The sequence below is a fragment of the Arctopsyche grandis genome, chromosome 6, assembly GCF_051622035.1.
Source record: "Arctopsyche grandis isolate Sample6627 chromosome 6, ASM5162203v2, whole genome shotgun sequence".
NCBI lineage: Eukaryota > Metazoa > Arthropoda > Insecta > Trichoptera > Hydropsychidae > Arctopsyche > Arctopsyche grandis.
In genome coordinates this window covers 5,847,645-5,865,502 of record NC_135360.1, presented here as the reverse complement: position 1 = coordinate 5,865,502, position 17,858 = coordinate 5,847,645, and the positions used below count along the sequence as shown (strand labels likewise).

The following is a 17,858-nucleotide window of genomic DNA, read 5'->3' as shown; positions in this document are numbered from 1 at the left end:
CACGTGTACCTTATGCGTGCGCACTGCTCGCACCTTCACTAAGCGAAATCTACCTGAAGTCCCGACATACCTACCCTGTATACGTTATGTGCTTCTGATACTTTAGTTACGAATTTTGCCTTATTAAACTCGCCAGAAAGATCCAACTCAATTTTAATAATTAACATTTTAATAATTGCATCTGTGCACATCGAAAGGTTACGCGTCATCTGATGTGCAATCTATCATTCGTGAAGTCGAGAATTGCGTTTAAAGCAGCCATCCAGTTAATCTGTGGTTCAGTCTGTCTGGCGCTTGTCGATCGTTTGCACCAAACCCATATTATGGGTCTACCTCACGGGCCCGAAAGTGAAACGCCCGAAAACGCAAATATCGGAAGGCAAAGATCGAAAATCGAAATATCTTAAGTCGAAAGATATTTCGAAAAAAAAAGGGTCTCTCCCCCCGTCGTACATACTCACTTAATTTTCGCGAGCGGGATACAACAGGAACAAGAGGAACAGGCTTTTCCTCCCGTATTCTGCGCGCGCACATTAAACAAGGCTGTATGACAAAAAGAGAGATAAAAGAAAAAAATGGCTAAAAATCCTTCCTACCTACTATGTCACCACTATTTGAAGTATGATTGATGTACAATAAAATTTATGTACAATTCATAGATGTCTCGTTAATATGCGAGTTTTTCAGTGTCTCGTAATTCAACGACTTGTAATAAAAATGCTGCATTGTAATTGTAATTGTAATTTGTAATTGGCCAGGAAGGCGCATTTGGGGCTTACCTGTAAGGCCTTCCTGGTATATACATATGTAAAAAAATAAATAAATAAATAAGTTTTGAAATTATATGTTGCTATGCTATCTGTTGATATCATGTCGAAAAATAATATTACAGCGAGTGCATATTGTTAAACAAGAGAGGCAAGAGGGAAAGCGAGCGAGAGGACAGTCTCCCAAGATATGGTCAGACCAAATGAAAGAATTGCAAATTCAATTTAGCACAGGTCACGGATTATTTACTATGTACTTTTTAGAAATTTATTTCGCTCCTCCACCAAATGTGTTTGGAGTATTTCTGACAGTAATTGCAGAGATATACACAATATTGGGTAATTGGACTATTCGTCACATTAGGGTGGTCACAAAGACAATTTTTGCCATGAAAATCGCGAATACACAATATTTGGCACTCAAGTTCTCGTTACTATGATAGTTATCGTTAGTATGATGGACTTTTCGGCTGCCAGATGTTCCGTTATAGAGATTTTAGTGAATTTGTGACCAGTAATCACCGAACCACAATATTGGTATGAATTCATTAAAAAATGTTCCCAGAAAATTTAAGCGGTTTTTATGCAATGGCAATTATTACAGGCCGGCCATGTTGGATTTTACGTCAAATGCCAAAGTACGCCATATTTGGTGTTTACCCGGCTCGTATCGATTCAGCTCGGTTTGATGGAGTGCAGACTTTGCCTCTCGTCTTCTCCAGCAGAGGATCTCGTCTCCATCCATGACGATCCTCGGGGTTTGGAGCACCTCATTTGGACCTGCTGTCGGCTGCGGGTTAGTTCACATTACCCGTTGCTATTTTTGATTCGTTGTCTTCGTGATCGTCAATACCTTTCCCATTTGTAGGTTAAGCAAGGGTACGGCCTGCCGGATATGGTTTGCCTTTCATGTGTCAACAATCTGGAATTGCTCGGCAGCTTTCAAACAGCTTGTTTTCGGAGTGACACAACATCGAGGGTGCAATTAGACAAGAATTTGAAAGTCAAGCCGGAGGAACTTTTTCTGGATGATTTAATATGGGAAGATGAGTTGAGCGCTGATTGTCCACCCAACATTTCTAGTTCTGCAGAAAATGACGAGGTAAGTAAATCGAATTCGAGTTCCTCAAAACGATTCTAAGAAAAACACTTTCATAATTGAAAATCTAAATTCACATGTATAATGACATCCAATCATAAAATGTTAAACTTATTAAATTGTATAACGTTTGGTTTATTTCTCAGACACGTGGAGGAAAAATTACTTCGAACGATAATATGGTAGAAATATCACATACCAATAGACACATTTTAGCGGAAGAATTACCATCAAGAAAAGCCTTAGTTAAGATATGCTCTACAGATTCAGGATTGGACCATATTCATGGTGATGTAAAGCCACACAAATGTGAAGTTTGTTTAAAATCATTCCCTTCAAAACGCCAATTCACTAGACATAAGCGTATTCATAGTGAGGTAAAGCCACACAAATGTGAGATTTGTTTAAAATCATTCATTTCAAAATCTGACCTCCGTATACACATGAGCATTCATACTGGGGTAAAGCCACACAAATGTGAAATTTGTTTAAAAATGTTTAATACAAAATCTTACCTCAGTATACACATGAGAGCTCACACTGGGGTAAAACCACACAAATGTGAAATTTGTTTAAAATCATTTCGTACAAAATTTCAATTCACTAGACATAAGCTTATTCATACTGGGGAAAAGCCACACAAATGTGAGATTTGTTTAAAATCATACACTTTAAAATCTTACTTCACTAGACATATGCTTATGCATACTGAGGTAAAGCCACACAAATGTGAAATTTGTTTAAAATCATACACTTTAAAATCTCTCCTCAGTACACATATGCTTATTCATAGTGAGGTAAAGCCGCATAAATGTGAAATTTGTTTAAAATCATTCCCTTCAATACCTTACCTCAATAAACATATGCTTATTCATAGTGAGGTAAAGCCACACAAATGTGAAATTTGTTTAAAGTCATTCCCTTTAATATCTTACCTCAATACACATATGCGCATTCATAGTGAGGTAAAACCACACAAATGTGAAATTTGTTTAAAAACATTCCTTTCAAAATATCATTTCACTAGACATATGTTTATTCATACTGGGGAAAAGCCACACAAATGCGAGATTTGTTTAAAATCATTCCCTTTAATATCTTACCTCGATGCACATATGCGCGTTCATAGTGAGGTGAAGCCATACAAATGTGAGATTTGTTTGAAATCATACACTTCAAAATCTAACTTCACTAGACATGTGCTTATTCACAGTGAGGTAAAGCCACATAAATGTGAAATTTGTTTAAAATCATTCCCTTCAATATCTTACCTTAATCAACATATGCTTATTCATACTGGGGAAAAGCCACACAAATGCGACGTTTGTTTCAAATCATTTACTCGAAAACAATTCCTTGTGGAACATATGAGACGCCACACTGGAGACGCCCTTTCAAATGTGTTTTTTGTTTAAAATCATACACTTCAAAATCTGCCCTCAGTGCACATATGCGTATTTATAGATCAAGAAAAATAGGCGTATATTTATTCGAACAACAAAAAAACGGTGCAGCACTTAGCGGTGGCTTTGAGCACTTAGCGGTGGTACTGTAACTGAAACATAATCCACGCGGGAACTTCCATTTTCACTATTGAGAATGTAAATTTATAATTAGAAAAGCCGGTGAGAACAATTATCGCAAAACTTTGTACTTGTCAACGAAAAAAAATAGTCATAAACTCGAATGGCAAAATGCATGGGAATTTCTGAAATGTAATTAATTTTTCTTCGAAGGAATTGGAAACCCTTTAAATTTTGAGGCCACAGATATGCGTCTCTCTTGCTGCGCCATAATCCGCTAAGATATAATTAAGATGTTTGTGATATGCCATTTAACTTTTAAGACATTATAAGGTAGAACTCACATGGGCTATCAATGTTCGAATACAGAATTTCGCTCGAAAATACTTTTTTTACCCACAAATCTTTTCAACTTATTGTCGGTGTGGTGCACATTTTTTTTTTTATGACAACACATACCAGGAAAGTATTACAGGCAACCCCAATGCGCCTTCCTGGCCAATTACAAATATTTTAAACATTATATAAGTAACTGAATTACGAGACACTGAAAAACTCGCAAATCAATGAGACATCTATCAAATCGTAGACAAACTTATTTATTGCACATTAATCAAACAGATTATTGGTGACATATTGTATATATAGGAAGGATTTTGGCCAATTTTTACCGAGAACCGTTTCAACAATGAAATCAGAGAAAATTGGCAAACTCTGATAGGAAACGATCAACCTGGAGTCACAAATCCAGGTCTAACCAGCAGCATACTCTGAAAAATTCATTTTCATTCCAGGCCCGGCCCTGGGATCGAACCCGGCACCTCACGACGCTAAGCAGAAGCTTAACAACCGAGCTATGCTGCTGGCTAAATTATGTTGATATACTAAAATTTATTATGTACTTTTATAATCTTTTGTCCTGACTTGTGTGGCTTTTTTTGTAATTTATTTTTGGTTTACTTAGTATTTATGTAACTAATATGTTTAAATATTGATCTCTCTGTGATGCCACTACGCTATGATAAATAAACTATTAGTAAATAAATTTCACCTGTTTTATTTCCAAATGTGTCATTTCATATTTCACATTATATTGTTGTGTAGGAGTGGGTGGAGGATCCAAGTAAAAGGCCAAAGTCGTTTCACAACATTTATTGGTGATTAAGGAGATACACACACCGGCAGTGCTCCGTCCAGAATGATATGGTCTAAGTACCTCCTTATAAAGGAGATACTTAGATCAGAGCATCTTCGACGTCCGGTTACTTCCCCATTGTTTAGTCACGTACTCGGATGTGCAGTCCCACACTTTTGCGTTGTCAGTTCTAAGAACTCCACGGGAATGCGACCCGAGTGCCGCTACTACGACAATTCGGTGGCCATTGTTTAGCCTACTTGCACTTAGTCTGGAGATAATCCTCGAAACCAATTATAACGGTCGCACAGTGTCAGAGATGCGCCTCGGCCTAATACGATTGCACTTAACCAGCGGCTCCTTTTAGTATACGCTACAATATATATATTATGTTTGTTGCAGTTTAGGTGTATCTTCCAGTTGTAATTATTCGATCTCTATAAAAAAAAATCAAGTTTTTCCTTTCAAGATAATTTATGTGGTATGTGTAGATATTTAGGTATCCTCCGGTTCCGGTATCCGGTTATCCTGGTAGCGATTCACTTTGCGATGTATTCACCGAACCGTTCATATATACGGTTACTAGATTTCTTCCAAGTCAAATCGGGAACCCCCCTCCCCCCCGAAAAAATCAAAAATTTAAAACCACTTCGTTTTTTCCTCTCTCCGAGATTTTGGCTCGCTTGGGCTGCCATGTAGCTCCTACTTAATTTCTAATTTATATTACTTAAGAAAATAAAATCTACAAATTTTAACATTAATTATTTATTAATTATAAGAACAGTAAAAAATAAACGAAAATATAGACATAGGAATAAAAACAATTTTAAACAGCAATTTGTATATTTTTCACTAGATTTGGCCTTCTACAAGACTACTTTATTTTTAAGTACATACATAATCATACATTTGGCAACAATTGAAATCATACTAATGCACTGTAGACTTTCAACTACATCTATAGAAAGTCTATTTCTTTCATCATTCCATTGAATCTCCATTTACCTCCATATTACCATTACTTTCCTCTTCATGTTACCATTGTGCCCTGGTATGGAGAAAATATACTCGCACATGCGATATAAATCTTTATATTTTCGCTTTTAATATATCAATATCATTGTTATATTTTGAAATTATTCTTTCAACACATTTGTTATTATTCTTAAATTATTCTTTCAACACATTCGTTATTATTCTTTCAACACATTTGACTTATTTCAAAATTAAAAAATAATTGAAAATCTTTTAAGTAAACTATCATAAACTGCTTCTTGATACTTCTGAAATTAATGCATCGCAGATAATGTTTTGAATATTTATTATAAAGTTTTCTTTTTGACTAAAATTAACTTGAACGCATATCTCTCCAAATTGCAATTTTAATTTTTTTTCGTTTAGTGTAAAGACACTAAACGTAATTAACGTATATTGATGACCAAAATGAGCAATATGGCAAAGTATGAAAACGATCGGATAAGAGATAAGAGATATAAAAAATGACTTCTTAAACGAAAACCATGTGAACTGTATAAGAGGTATGTAAAAAATAAAGATATTTATGATTTTCAGTAAAAATGGTAGAATCGTTTTCAATTTCACTGAATTCATTTCTCATATTTTGAATAAATTCTGAAAGGGATTTTATCAATCTTGTTCCTAACAACAAATTGTGCTGCATATTTTGTAATGATTTATTTGTAGCATTGATGCGCTGTAACAATTTATCCCACAAAGTAGTTAGTAATGCAGTCTCATATTAATAGAAATAAACTGCCAATTTTTTTGCCTCCAGTTTTCACATAGGTTTTTCAAATACGGACGTACTGATTTTAATAAGAGCTTCTTTAATATTTTGATTTTAAGACAAAAACAGCCTCTGCTCTAGACGCCCATCGCGTACTATTTATTCTTTTTATATATTGGTTATTCAAAATATTTCTTAAAAAAATATTCCATCGTCAAGTCGATGATGAAAAAAAAAACATACAAATTTGATCAAAAACAGATCAAAACAAATAAAGATAAAAAACAAATCGCCAATATCTACGTTCTGTTTTTTTTTTCTAAGTTTGTATCTATACGCCCATTAATTGATAACCGTTTTTGGAAGTTAACATCGATTTTAAATGAGCTGGTGAAGATTCCCGTACTTTAAAACTACATGCTATATTTTTCCAATCGTTAAATCCTGTTAACAATTTAGTTTTAGCTTTTATCTGAAAATATCAACCTGTGTCGGAGTCCTTTATTACCATTGGCTTTTACACAATTAAAATTTGATTCATAGATATTTCTATACTATGTTCGGTTTCTCTATGTATACTCTACTTTAATTTTTTACGTATGGCACGGTTTATTTATTAAAAAAAAGAATTTTTTTTTCAGATATATGCTCTGGCCACAATGCTAAATCCATAGGATAATCATTTGGAGCCATTACAGTATCATTTTTACCTTTACTTCCTTCCTCAAAAAACTATTCTTCAGTACTTTCAGAGGTCTGTTCTTCAGATGTTGTAGGATGCTGCTCATATTTTTTTCCAAAGGGGTCTTCATCAGTTCTTCTACAGGGCTGCGTTTCGATCCTTTCCAGTGGTTGGTCTTCGTTCCTTTCAGAGAGCTGCTCATCAGTTCTTCTACATGTATGTTTTTCGGCCCTTTCAAGAGGTTGATATTCATTCATTTCAGGGAGCTGCTCTTCAGTTCTTCTACAGGGCTGCTTTTCGGTCCTTTCAAGAGGTTCGTCTTCGTTCCTTTCAGGGAGCTGCTCTTCAGTCTTTCAGAAGACTGTTCTTCGGGTTGTTCCGATATTCTGCCATTTTTAATGTAATTAATTAGCGAATTTTTTTGTAGCAGTGAAATTTATCTAGAAAGAAAGGCCAAACAATCGACGACGGCGAGAGCAATCTTTGTACTTTACATACAAAAGTAGTCCGAATTTCCGAATTATAATTTTTCTCAGAACGATTTGGAGGCCCCTTAAATTTAGAGCCCACAGATATGCGCCAATTTTGCTGTTCGATAGTCCGCCACTGGGTGTAGGTAAATTTAATGCATTTAAGGCAATTTTTTTTCCATAGTAAACTATTCCTAAATACTCCGCCATCGCTAATTCTACCTTTGCATCCTATGTCTGCAAAGATAAAACTATAATTGCTGTCAACTAAAGCTAACAATACTATGCTGTATGTTTTCTTGTAATTAAAATATTCCGATCCCGAGTCAACTGGACATTCTATAACGATGTGTTTTCCATCAATTGCACCGATAGTTCGAGGAAATTTATGTGCAAATCCTTTTTAAATTTCAAGCCACTCTTCCGCGCACGTCGGCATCTGTAAAGAAAACAATTATATAATTAGATTATTATTTTTATTTTCAGGAAGGATCATCAGTGAATGACAATGAAGAGGAGGGGAATTCGAGCCGAAATGTTGACAGCCAAAATACGGTGTCACGATCAATTCGTCGCCACAAAAACCCCCCTGAGCTTTTTAATGCTGAAGAAGTGTTTAAGGATGCTCTTAGTACACTCAAAACAACTTTGAGCACTTGGGAATTCCAGGAAGATGATGAATGTGACCTACACGGTAAAATCGTAGCTAAAAGGTTGCGAAAATTACCCCAGGATGCAAGAACGTTGATTATGTCTGAAATTTATAACATCTTTATGCGTTATGACCAACGAAATAGACCACGAACTCCTACATATTTTTCGCCTTCTGCTACACATGATCCATCACCAAATCCCACCTATTCTTATCCAGAAACTGCCTCTAATAACCCACTAACTAGAAACTACTCCACTAGAAATAACCCACATTCCACAAATAAAGAAATGCATAGCCGAAGTTTCACGGATAATTATAACTTCTGATGAAGTTATACGTCCGGCTACATTCCACAAATAAAGAAATGTACAAACTTGATTAACTCTTTATATAACCAAATATAAATGCCACTGTTAATAAAGCTTTTTCTCTGCTAATTCCCATCAAAAATGATCTATATGTTTATTTATTTTCTATGTTTTATGTTTTGCGCCTTATCATTAATTTCTTAATTTAATTTTGATTTTTCTTTAGATTCCGATATTTACCAACAACACGACTCTGACTCCGACTCAAAAATGTTAAATTTTATCAGGTTGTTTTGCTACCTTTGCAAATATTTTTCATGTTATATGCATAAAAATAAAACAAGATCAAACTTTATTAATTATTTATTTGAATTTATTGTTAAAAAAACATTGCTTCTATTAAATCTGTATTCGTAGAAGCTCTCAAATCAGAATTGAGGAAAATAACCGCTCTACAGATACTTGGGCTGGTGGCAATGGTATAATGATCAACTCTGAATCTTTTACGATTTCTGGACACTGCTTTATTGCCATTCTAACATTTAAATATTATAAGCTCGGTCAATTTTTTCCACCAATTTTGAAATAGAGTCTCCTTCGTCTGCTATATTGGGACTCAAACGAGGACGTTTTATTTCATCTTGTTCATTGAGATATTTTTCAAAATTGTCTTCAGATTCAGCGGTGTCCGATGAAGATAATGATAATTCAAGTATTGATTGATCAAAGCTGCCTGATGTCGTCTCATTTCCCACTCGAAGACTTTTCATACGAATCGTTAATTCAAACAGAGCGTTTTTAGATCTATTTATTTGTTTGTTAAAATTTCGTAATGCATTTTATAGAAAAAATTGTCGGAGTCGCTCATTTTTCACGACTCCGACTCCGCTCAAAACACCCCGACTCCACAGCCCTAGTTTAATTACTTTAATTTCCTCCTTCAGTATTTGATTCGGTAAACGGATGTACTAGTCATATGTGAAGCAGTCACAGGACAACTGGTCGCTCTAGATCGGTCACACGTGATCACCCGTCACACCCTAAAATCGGTCACGAGAAAACTGATTGACCGATTTTAGGGTGTGACCAGTTTTAGTGTGACGGGTGATCACGTGTGACCGATCTAGAGCGACCGGTTGTCCTGTGACTGGTTCACATATGACTAGTAGTCCGTTTATCGAATTCATTCAAAATTATTCCCGACAATTTAAGCCGTTTTGTGCAATGGCAATTCTGACAGGGCGGCCATGTTGGATTTTACGTCAAATGCCAAGGGACGTTATGGTTAGTATTTACCCGGCTCGGACCGTGTCAACCCGGTTTGATGGAGTGCAGACTTTGCCTCTCCTCTTCTCCAGCAGAGGATCTCGTCTCCATCTACGATGATCCTCGGCTCTTGAAGCACCTCATTTGGACCTGCTGTCGGCTGCGGGTTAGTCCACTTAGCCCAGTGGTATTTTTGATTCGTTGTCTTCGTGATCGTCAATACCTTTCCCATTTGTAGGTTAGACAAGAGGACGAGCTGCCAGATATGGTTTGCCTTTCATGTGTCAACAATCTGGAATTGCTCGACGGCTTTCGAAACGCTTGTTTTCGGAACGACACAACGTCGAGGGTCGAGATAGACAGTTACTTAAAAATCAAGTCGGAGGAACTTTTGCTGGATGATTTAATATGGGAAAATGAGTCGGGTGCTGATTGCCCACCAAACATTTCTAGTTCTGCAGAAAATGGCGAGGTAAGTAAATTGGATTCGAGTGCCTTAGAACGATTCTAAGAAAAACATTAAATTAATTGAAAATCTAAATTCACTTGCACATATAATGTAGGGTTACCATTTACTTTGGTGAAGTTTTTCAACGTTTACGTATCTTTTCAAATATGAAATATTCGTTTTCAGGCAAATATTTCTTTATGAAAACGATTGTTTCTTCCACATTGTTCCAATCTACTTGACGTTTCAAAATAATCCATTTAAATTAGTTATTTCCTTAAATTGTTTGCCCCTTAATTATAGATAAGAAACAATATTCATATTAAAATTCAGAATTTGTTCAATAAATCATTATTTTTCTATATTTCCATTTTAAATTAGATTAATTAAAATAGTCTTTAAACCCGGTGGTATAAATGTAGAATTGATTCTATTTTTAAATTTAAAAATGAGATCATCAATTTCTTCTGAAATTTCAACAATTGTACTTTTCTCTCCTTCCATTATTTTTATCGAATTATGAAATACCAAATTGAAGCCTAAGTTCGGCCCGTTCATTTGAAAAGAAATTTCTTAAAACTATGGCACACATCGATTGAAAGAAAATATGACTTTAAAGGATTAAATAATTCCAATGGCGGGTAGGTAGTAAAACCCGAATCCGGGATCCGGGCTTCAAAACCCGCCGGATCCGGGTATCTAAAATTTCGAGTATTAACGTAAAAATTCAAAATGATTTTCAGTCGATACATTGAAAATATACAAATATGTATGTGTTATTTATAGATTCTGTGTGTACATGATTCATATATGACCTTATTTGTTCGAGAACTTGATTTTACGACTTGGGAGTTCTGAGAAAACTGGGAAAAATGGAACGGATTTTACAAATACTGAAAGTAAATACAGGAAACGATACGGTGTACTGAAAATTGGCTAAATTTAGAATTTCACCCATATATGTATATACAATGTACATATCAGACCAATTTCACGGACGATTTTCAATAATCTATGGGGGCGTCAGGGAATGAAACGACGGAGTGTTGTACACACGACTGTTTATTATGACGGTTGGGAAGGAAGTAGATCAGTGGTGAGCAACATGGCTGAATTGGTCCCAGCTCGTAGGATGGTGACCGAAAATCTACCATGTCGTAAAGCTGCTACAAATCTATATTAATCGAAGATAATGATACAGCGATGATAATGGAGGAGAAATTAAACTTAATTCTGAAAAACGCAGAAAATCCTAATACAAATAAAACTAATCATTTTGGGAATTTGGGAACTAAACTGAGATCGGCATTGGGGGATAAATAAGTCTCAATATAATTGATAACTGGCTTACCTCGATAAAGTAAACGAATTTTTGTTATTAATCCACAAGAATAGTTGAAATATGATTATTCAAAGTGGAATTTTATTTCATTCTCATATAAAGACCACTTAGTTTACTATCCCTATTAATTCAATTCAGATTCTACTAGTAAGAGCTTTTAGCTCGAAATTTTACCGATTTAAAATCCAGCACACTTCCAATTAACTCTTTTAAAAGAAAACAAAAAATAGTGTGGCCAAAACACTATCCCAATAAACATGTTTCAATAGAAAATACTCAATATAAAATAGTATTAAATAGTGGGAAAAAATCCCAAGTGAAAATACGTACTTTTGACTTTTGATTTGTACTGGACGACTACTTAGAGAGATTTGAAAGCTGAAAAGTACTACAAATGAAAGATAAAATACCCGACTATAGATTCCAATATTCATTTTGAACAGGAAATTGACAGATTTTAAGACATCGACCAAACAACACCAAGATATAGAAAAATCGCGCGTTTTAAAAATCACATATCGCCAAATCTCGAGCCAATCAACATTTTTTATTACCAGATTCGTGTTTACTGGGCATAGATCTATAAAAAAAAGTCATATCTCGTTTCTGAACCATTTTTCGTGTCGAACAGTGTTATTGGACGATTTAGTTGATTATTTAATCGCAGAAATATATTGTTTCTTCCTATTCTATTAACACCTCCAAAATTAAAATTTGTATTATCGCATCAACTTATTTGTCAAGTAATTTGAATCCAATGCATCAAAAACTGATTTCGTCATTATTTCCGATGTTTTTCTGGCAAGAGTGATTAAATCTAAAATTTTAACTTAAACACCTTCTTTCTTCAAAATATCTAATGCGGTTCTGCGCGTGCTCAATACCGCCAATGCAAGGCTAGAACAATACCATCAAAATGAAATGATCCTCATGTGAAAATATGCACAATAGAAACTAAATTTATTTTGATAAATTGTTAAATCCGGGACATTTATATATGCTGGATAGAGAGCTGACATCCGGTACTGTCCCGGAAAATCTGAGACGAATGGTAACCCTAATATAATGATGTCCAATCATACCATAAAAATGTTACACTTATTTAATTGTATAACGTTTGGTTTATTTTTCAGACATATGGAGGAAATATTACTTCGAACGATAATATGGCAGAAATAATAGATACCAATAGTGACATTCTAGCAGAAGAGTTACCATTACGAAAAGCTTTAGATAAGATGTGCTCTACTGATTCTGAATTGGACCATATTCATAGTGGGGTAAAACCACACAAATGTGAAATTTGTTTGAAATCATTCCCTACAAAACGTAAATTCAATAGACATATGCTTATTCATAGTGAGATAAAGCCACACAAATGTGAGATTTGTTTGAAATCGTTCCGTTCAATACCTTGCCGCAATAAACATATGCTTATTCATAGTGAGGTAAAGCCACACAAATGTGGGACTTGTTTGAAATCATTCCATTCAATACCTTACCTCAATAAACATATGCTTATTCATAGTGAGGTAAAGCCACACAAATGTGAAATTTGTTTAAAATTATACACTTCAAAATCTAACTTCACTAGACATTTGCTTATTCATAGTGAGGTAAACCGACACAAATGTGAAATTTGTTTTAAATCATTGCCTTCAAAACATAATTTCACTAAACATATGCTTATTCATAGTGAGGTAAAGCCACACAAATGTGAAATTTGTTTTAAATCATTCACTTCAAAATATCACTTCAATAGACATTTGCTTATTCATAGTGAGTTAAACCCACACAAATGTGAGATTTGTTTGAAATCATTCATTTCAAAACATTACCTCCATATACACATGAGCGTTCATACTGGGGTAAAGTAGGGTTGCCAGAAGTCAAACCGGGATCCCCCCCCCCCCCCTTACCCGAAAAAAAAATCTATAATATTCATAGACCACTTAGTTTTTTCCTCTCCCCATGATTTTGGCTCGCTTGGGCTGCCATGTAGCTTCTACTTCATTTTTAATCATATATATTTTATTTTTTTATTTTTATTTTTTATTACAATCAATGTACACTCGTCATTACAGATCGCTCCAATGCGACGAGTGTACGTATACAGACAACGTATACAGTACGTTCAATAAACATCGAAATACAGAAATAATAATTATAGAGACATCTATGGATTATTTTTAGATTTTGTGCCCAATTATTATTACAATTTTTATACACACAATAAACACGAAATTATAGAAACATCTATAGATTTTTCAGATTTCTGTGCATAATTTCTTCAAATTATACACACAGATTTTTGTGACAACAGGAAATGATCTATTACCAATTTTCAGGAATCGTTTCAACAATGATCAGATAAAATTGGTAAACTCTGATAGAGAAACGATCGATTTGGAGTCACAAAACCCCCAAATCTAACCAGCAGTTTGACGAGTCGAACCATCGATCGCAGTGGTGCTAAATATATACGCTACCATTAAGTCAAACTGCTGGCCGGTATAGACGGTAATCTGTGTGTGTGTGTGTGTGTCCTAAGGCTCGCCGAACATACTGGCAGCGTTAACACTAGAGGTATCCACCACGGTATTTGATGGAGCTAGCAAATACAGCGTGTTCCAACGCTATTTCTTGTTTTCCAAGGCCGTAATCTGAAATTTTTGGCGAGCCACACGCCCCTCCATAATTCCCGCAGTACCCATCGGATTGCCTTGGAAGGATATCGTCGATATTTCAGAGAGCGTGTCGCGAACATATTTACGACATTTGCTCGGCTTATTACTTTATTAAATTATCTTTCTATTTATTACATAATAGTGTTTTTACCCGGCTTCGCTCGGTATTTGTAATATAAACCGCTTAAACATGGCCAATCTAATAGTAAACATTTTATTAAATGTATTTGAATAGTTTTATTTTGTTTAAATTTGTTTGTATATTAATTTGTTCGCTGACATCGTGGATTTACGAACCAAAAATACAAAGTCTGTTTCTAAATTATATATTAGATTTAAATGTTCATTTATCCACTACTATTTTATCACTGTTTTGTTTATGATTGTGTTTAAATGTTGTTTTTTTGTAATTTTGTATCTTATTTTTTGCTTTTGCTTTTTGTTCTACATATTATTACTTTATCTATGTACATATGTATGTACGTAGTAACAATAGATAAAGTTTTGTGATCATCAAAATCTCAACTTGAGATTTTGACTGATTCGAACTCAGAATCGATCACTGATCACGTTTTCATGATCTAGAAAAAATGTGTGTGGCTGTGTACTTTTTAAACACCGTTAGTCCTATCGAACTGAAACTTAGTATCGGTTACTGAATTTCCTATCGATATGACATCATTTTTTTTCAAATTTTTAAATTGACCGGAAAGGGTACCTATTCTTATAGGTGTCCTCTTTTTTTTAAGTTTTTTAATTAATTTTCTCCAAAACCGCTAACCGAATCAGACTGAAATTTTTTTACATGTGATTGAAATTATAAATTTGATACCGTAATAATTTTACCTGCACCGGAAGTATTACTCTTACTCTACAGCAGTGGTTCTCAAGTGCGGCCACCAGCGACTTAATAGTAAATAATAATAATATTTAAAAAAAATTAAATATATTTTAAAAACTACAAAAAAGTAATTTAACAATAATAGAAACCATGCTCATCATTGACAAACTAAAAAATATAGCGAAAAGCCTTGTGACAGAAGTTGAAAATAACAATTTTTCAATTTTATCTTCTGTTAGTGATTTGATAGATAAGATGACAGACACAACTTCAAAATTAAAATTAAAACTTATAATAATAGTGTCTTAAATCTCTGAATCTGGAACTTGATGAAAGGTTCGAAGAATTGAATTTTTTTAAAACTGTTTCTTTTGTATCTTCCCATTTTATTATGATGACAAATGCAAATTTCATAGTACTACAAAATAGATTAAAATCATTTTCAATATTGAGATTAATTAACTGGGCTAACGTAAAATATGCATTATTAGAAATTAGTCATGATCAAGTACTTAATAACCATTTTAATAATATTTCGGTTCAAAAAATTTGGTTATAAATATACGTTGACAATGAAACAAACCAATATAAAGATTTGGCAACAATTGCTTTATTAATATTGTCTATTTTTCCCACTACCGTATATTGCGAAAGATCATTCAGTGTAATGCACTTTATTAAAAACAAATTTAGAAACCAGTTGACAGACGCAAACTTAGAAGCAGCAATGCGGCTTGCATTGGAAGAAAGGAGTATTGAGCAATTTCCATTTGCATTATTATTAAATAAATAGTTACCAAAATGTTAAAATTTCTTTTATTTTATGAATAAATTGATCCACTTTTTTTGTAACTTTAATTTATTTGATTAAATTTGGTGCGGCCACCAGACATTTCCATGGGACCACTATTATCACCTGTGCGGCCACGTTAAAATTTCGCCTGAGAACCACTATTCTACAGAATCGAGGTTTTTTTTATGTTTTCCTTAGAAAATCTTTGGTTTATTGAACTGAAATTTTCCAACAAATGAAATAATCCAACATACCCATCATGTCAGTAAACCTTTTTTGGTTCACCAAGACAACTTTGTAGATCCAAATGATAATGATCGTGATAGTGATCGGTACAAATCACAGATTACTTACAACGTATTTTATGAAGAAAATAAGAAACTTTTGAATCAAATTAGCAGTGTATAAATAAATATAGCAACAGAGGTGATGAAATTGAGTGAGAATGAAGATGATTAAATTCAACAATTAATTTTTAAGCGCACTTTTTAAGTTCCTAACTACATATGTATATTCCGGTTATTATGAAAGTGGAATAAGTCATATAATATTTCCTTTGAGATAATTGGAGTTTTGTATAAATTTGTTTTAAAAATTATTGTGATACCTTAGCCTTATAGGGGTCTACGTGACGAGCCGGAATCTGAAATTACCGAAAACGCAAAGATCTTAAGTCGAAAGATCAAAAAAAAAAGGGTGCATGGTAAACGGTACATACTCACTTAATTTGCGCGAGCAGGATACAACAGGAACAAGAGGAACAGGCTTTTCCTCCCGTATTCTGCGCGTATAAAAAATAGGTTAGCATCCTCGGATAACACACAAATGGGTCTACCTCACGGGCCGGAATGTGAAATTACCGAAAACGCAAATATCGGAAGGCAAAGATCGAAAATCGAAAGATCTTAAGTCGAAAGATCTAAAGATCTTAAGTGAATGCGCGCGCACATTAATACGGGAGGAAAAGGCTGTTCCTGTTGTATCCTGCGCGCGCACATTAAGTGAGTATGTACCGTTTACCATGCACCCTTTTTTTTATCTTTCGATTTACGATCTTTGCATTTTCGGTAATTTCACATTCCGGCTCGTCACGGAGACCGGCCTTATAGATATAATCTTTCCCCGCACAATTATAAAGAAAATTGTAAAATAAACATTTTTTTGTTAAATGTTCTCTTTTTTTGTTCATGACACTTGGCAACCCTAGCTTATGGTGATTATCGATGATAGTGCGATATAACTAGAGGTAGGATAGTCACAGTGCTATTCATTATTCCATTGTAAATCCTTTGTAAAAAAGGTTTGGCAAACCTTTAACAATGCATTTACAACCTTTGAACAATATGCGGCACCTTCTGGGTCCGGTGACTAGATATAACCATGTCTTTGAATATATGTATATAAATATAATGTAGCATAGTGTTCATAGTGTAGATTGTGTTCGAAGTTAGCTACTCACTCGAACTCGAAACTTCTGCCAGTTGCGAGGTAGTTTACGGCGAGCTTCTCTCTCGGTGTTGTGGCTAGTCTCATTTTCGTATCGTTTTTCGTTATATAGGGTGAGACCAATTTAAGCAATGACTCGAACGAATCTTCATTCATCCTGAAAAAGTTCTGGTAATTGTTCATGTCATCGCCTAGAACCATTTCTTCAGCGATATTCAGGTGTGAATATCGATTCGTCTGAAGCATCCACTGCTTAACCCACCGCCTCAACGCATCCTCGAGTATGATCGCCTAAAGCCGCTTTTCTTTCCATCTCCATGTCCATCTTTCGCAAAGTAGTCTCGTTAGAACGCGCCGACTCTGACTGCCAAACAACGAAAAGCTGACTGACAACCTAACGAATTGACGAAATATTGGTGGGGCCGTGCAGTGACGTCATTTGGGGGGGGGGGGGCATGCCATGGCAGCTGCCATGCCTTAGTTTTGTAATAGTGTGAATTTAGAGAACAATAAGAATTTAAAGAATAATGAAACAATATTTATTTTTTATTTTATTTAAATAGGCACACATACAGAATAAAATATAAAAAGAAAGTTGTATAATGAGACAAAAAATAATAATAAACATAAATAAAAATATAGTATTCCA

The 17,858-nt window shown here is 34.5% G+C and overlaps 5 protein-coding genes across 7 annotated transcripts in view; 2 read left to right on the top strand and 3 right to left on the bottom strand.

The window, feature by feature from the left end:
• Nucleotides 1–17,858, bottom strand: part of LOC143912989 (dipeptidyl peptidase 9) — a 557,546-nt gene that overhangs the window by 145,869 nt on the left and 393,819 nt on the right. The window lies entirely within an intron of this gene.
• Nucleotides 1–17,858, bottom strand: part of LOC143913041 (uncharacterized) — a 478,228-nt gene that overhangs the window by 319,662 nt on the left and 140,708 nt on the right. The window lies entirely within an intron of this gene.
• Nucleotides 1,371–8,740, top strand: LOC143913012 (uncharacterized). 3 transcript variants are annotated; one of them, XM_077432510.1, is made up of 4 exons: nt 1,378–1,563; nt 1,636–1,869; nt 2,013–2,154; nt 7,910–8,739. In XM_077432510.1, the coding sequence occupies exons 1-4, from the start codon at nt 1,456–1,458 to the stop codon at nt 7,927–7,929; spliced, it is 504 nt and encodes a 167-aa protein (XP_077288636.1). In that variant the 5' UTR covers nt 1,378–1,455; the 3' UTR covers nt 7,930–8,739. The 3 variants fall into 3 exon arrangements, with proteins under 3 accessions (XP_077288635.1, XP_077288636.1, XP_077288634.1); XM_077432509.1 differs by lacking the exon at nt 2,013–2,154 and having other exon boundaries at nt 1,371–1,563; nt 7,910–8,740; XM_077432508.1 differs by lacking the exon at nt 7,910–8,739 and having other exon boundaries at nt 1,385–1,563; nt 2,013–4,431.
• On the bottom strand, nt 5,353–17,592 carry LOC143913045 (uncharacterized). The gene is made up of 2 exons (XM_077432558.1): nt 17,223–17,592; nt 5,353–7,862 (listed from the first exon to the last, which is right to left on the bottom strand). Exons 1-2 carry the CDS (start codon nt 17,453–17,455, stop codon nt 7,763–7,765), a joined length of 333 nt encoding a protein of 110 aa, XP_077288684.1. The 5' UTR covers nt 17,456–17,592; the 3' UTR covers nt 5,353–7,762.
• Nucleotides 9,640–13,364, top strand: LOC143913032 (uncharacterized). Its single transcript, XM_077432538.1, has 3 exons — nt 9,640–9,818; nt 9,891–10,124; nt 12,576–13,364. Exons 1-3 carry the CDS (start codon nt 9,711–9,713, stop codon nt 13,317–13,319), a joined length of 1,086 nt encoding a protein of 361 aa, XP_077288664.1. The 5' UTR covers nt 9,640–9,710; the 3' UTR covers nt 13,320–13,364.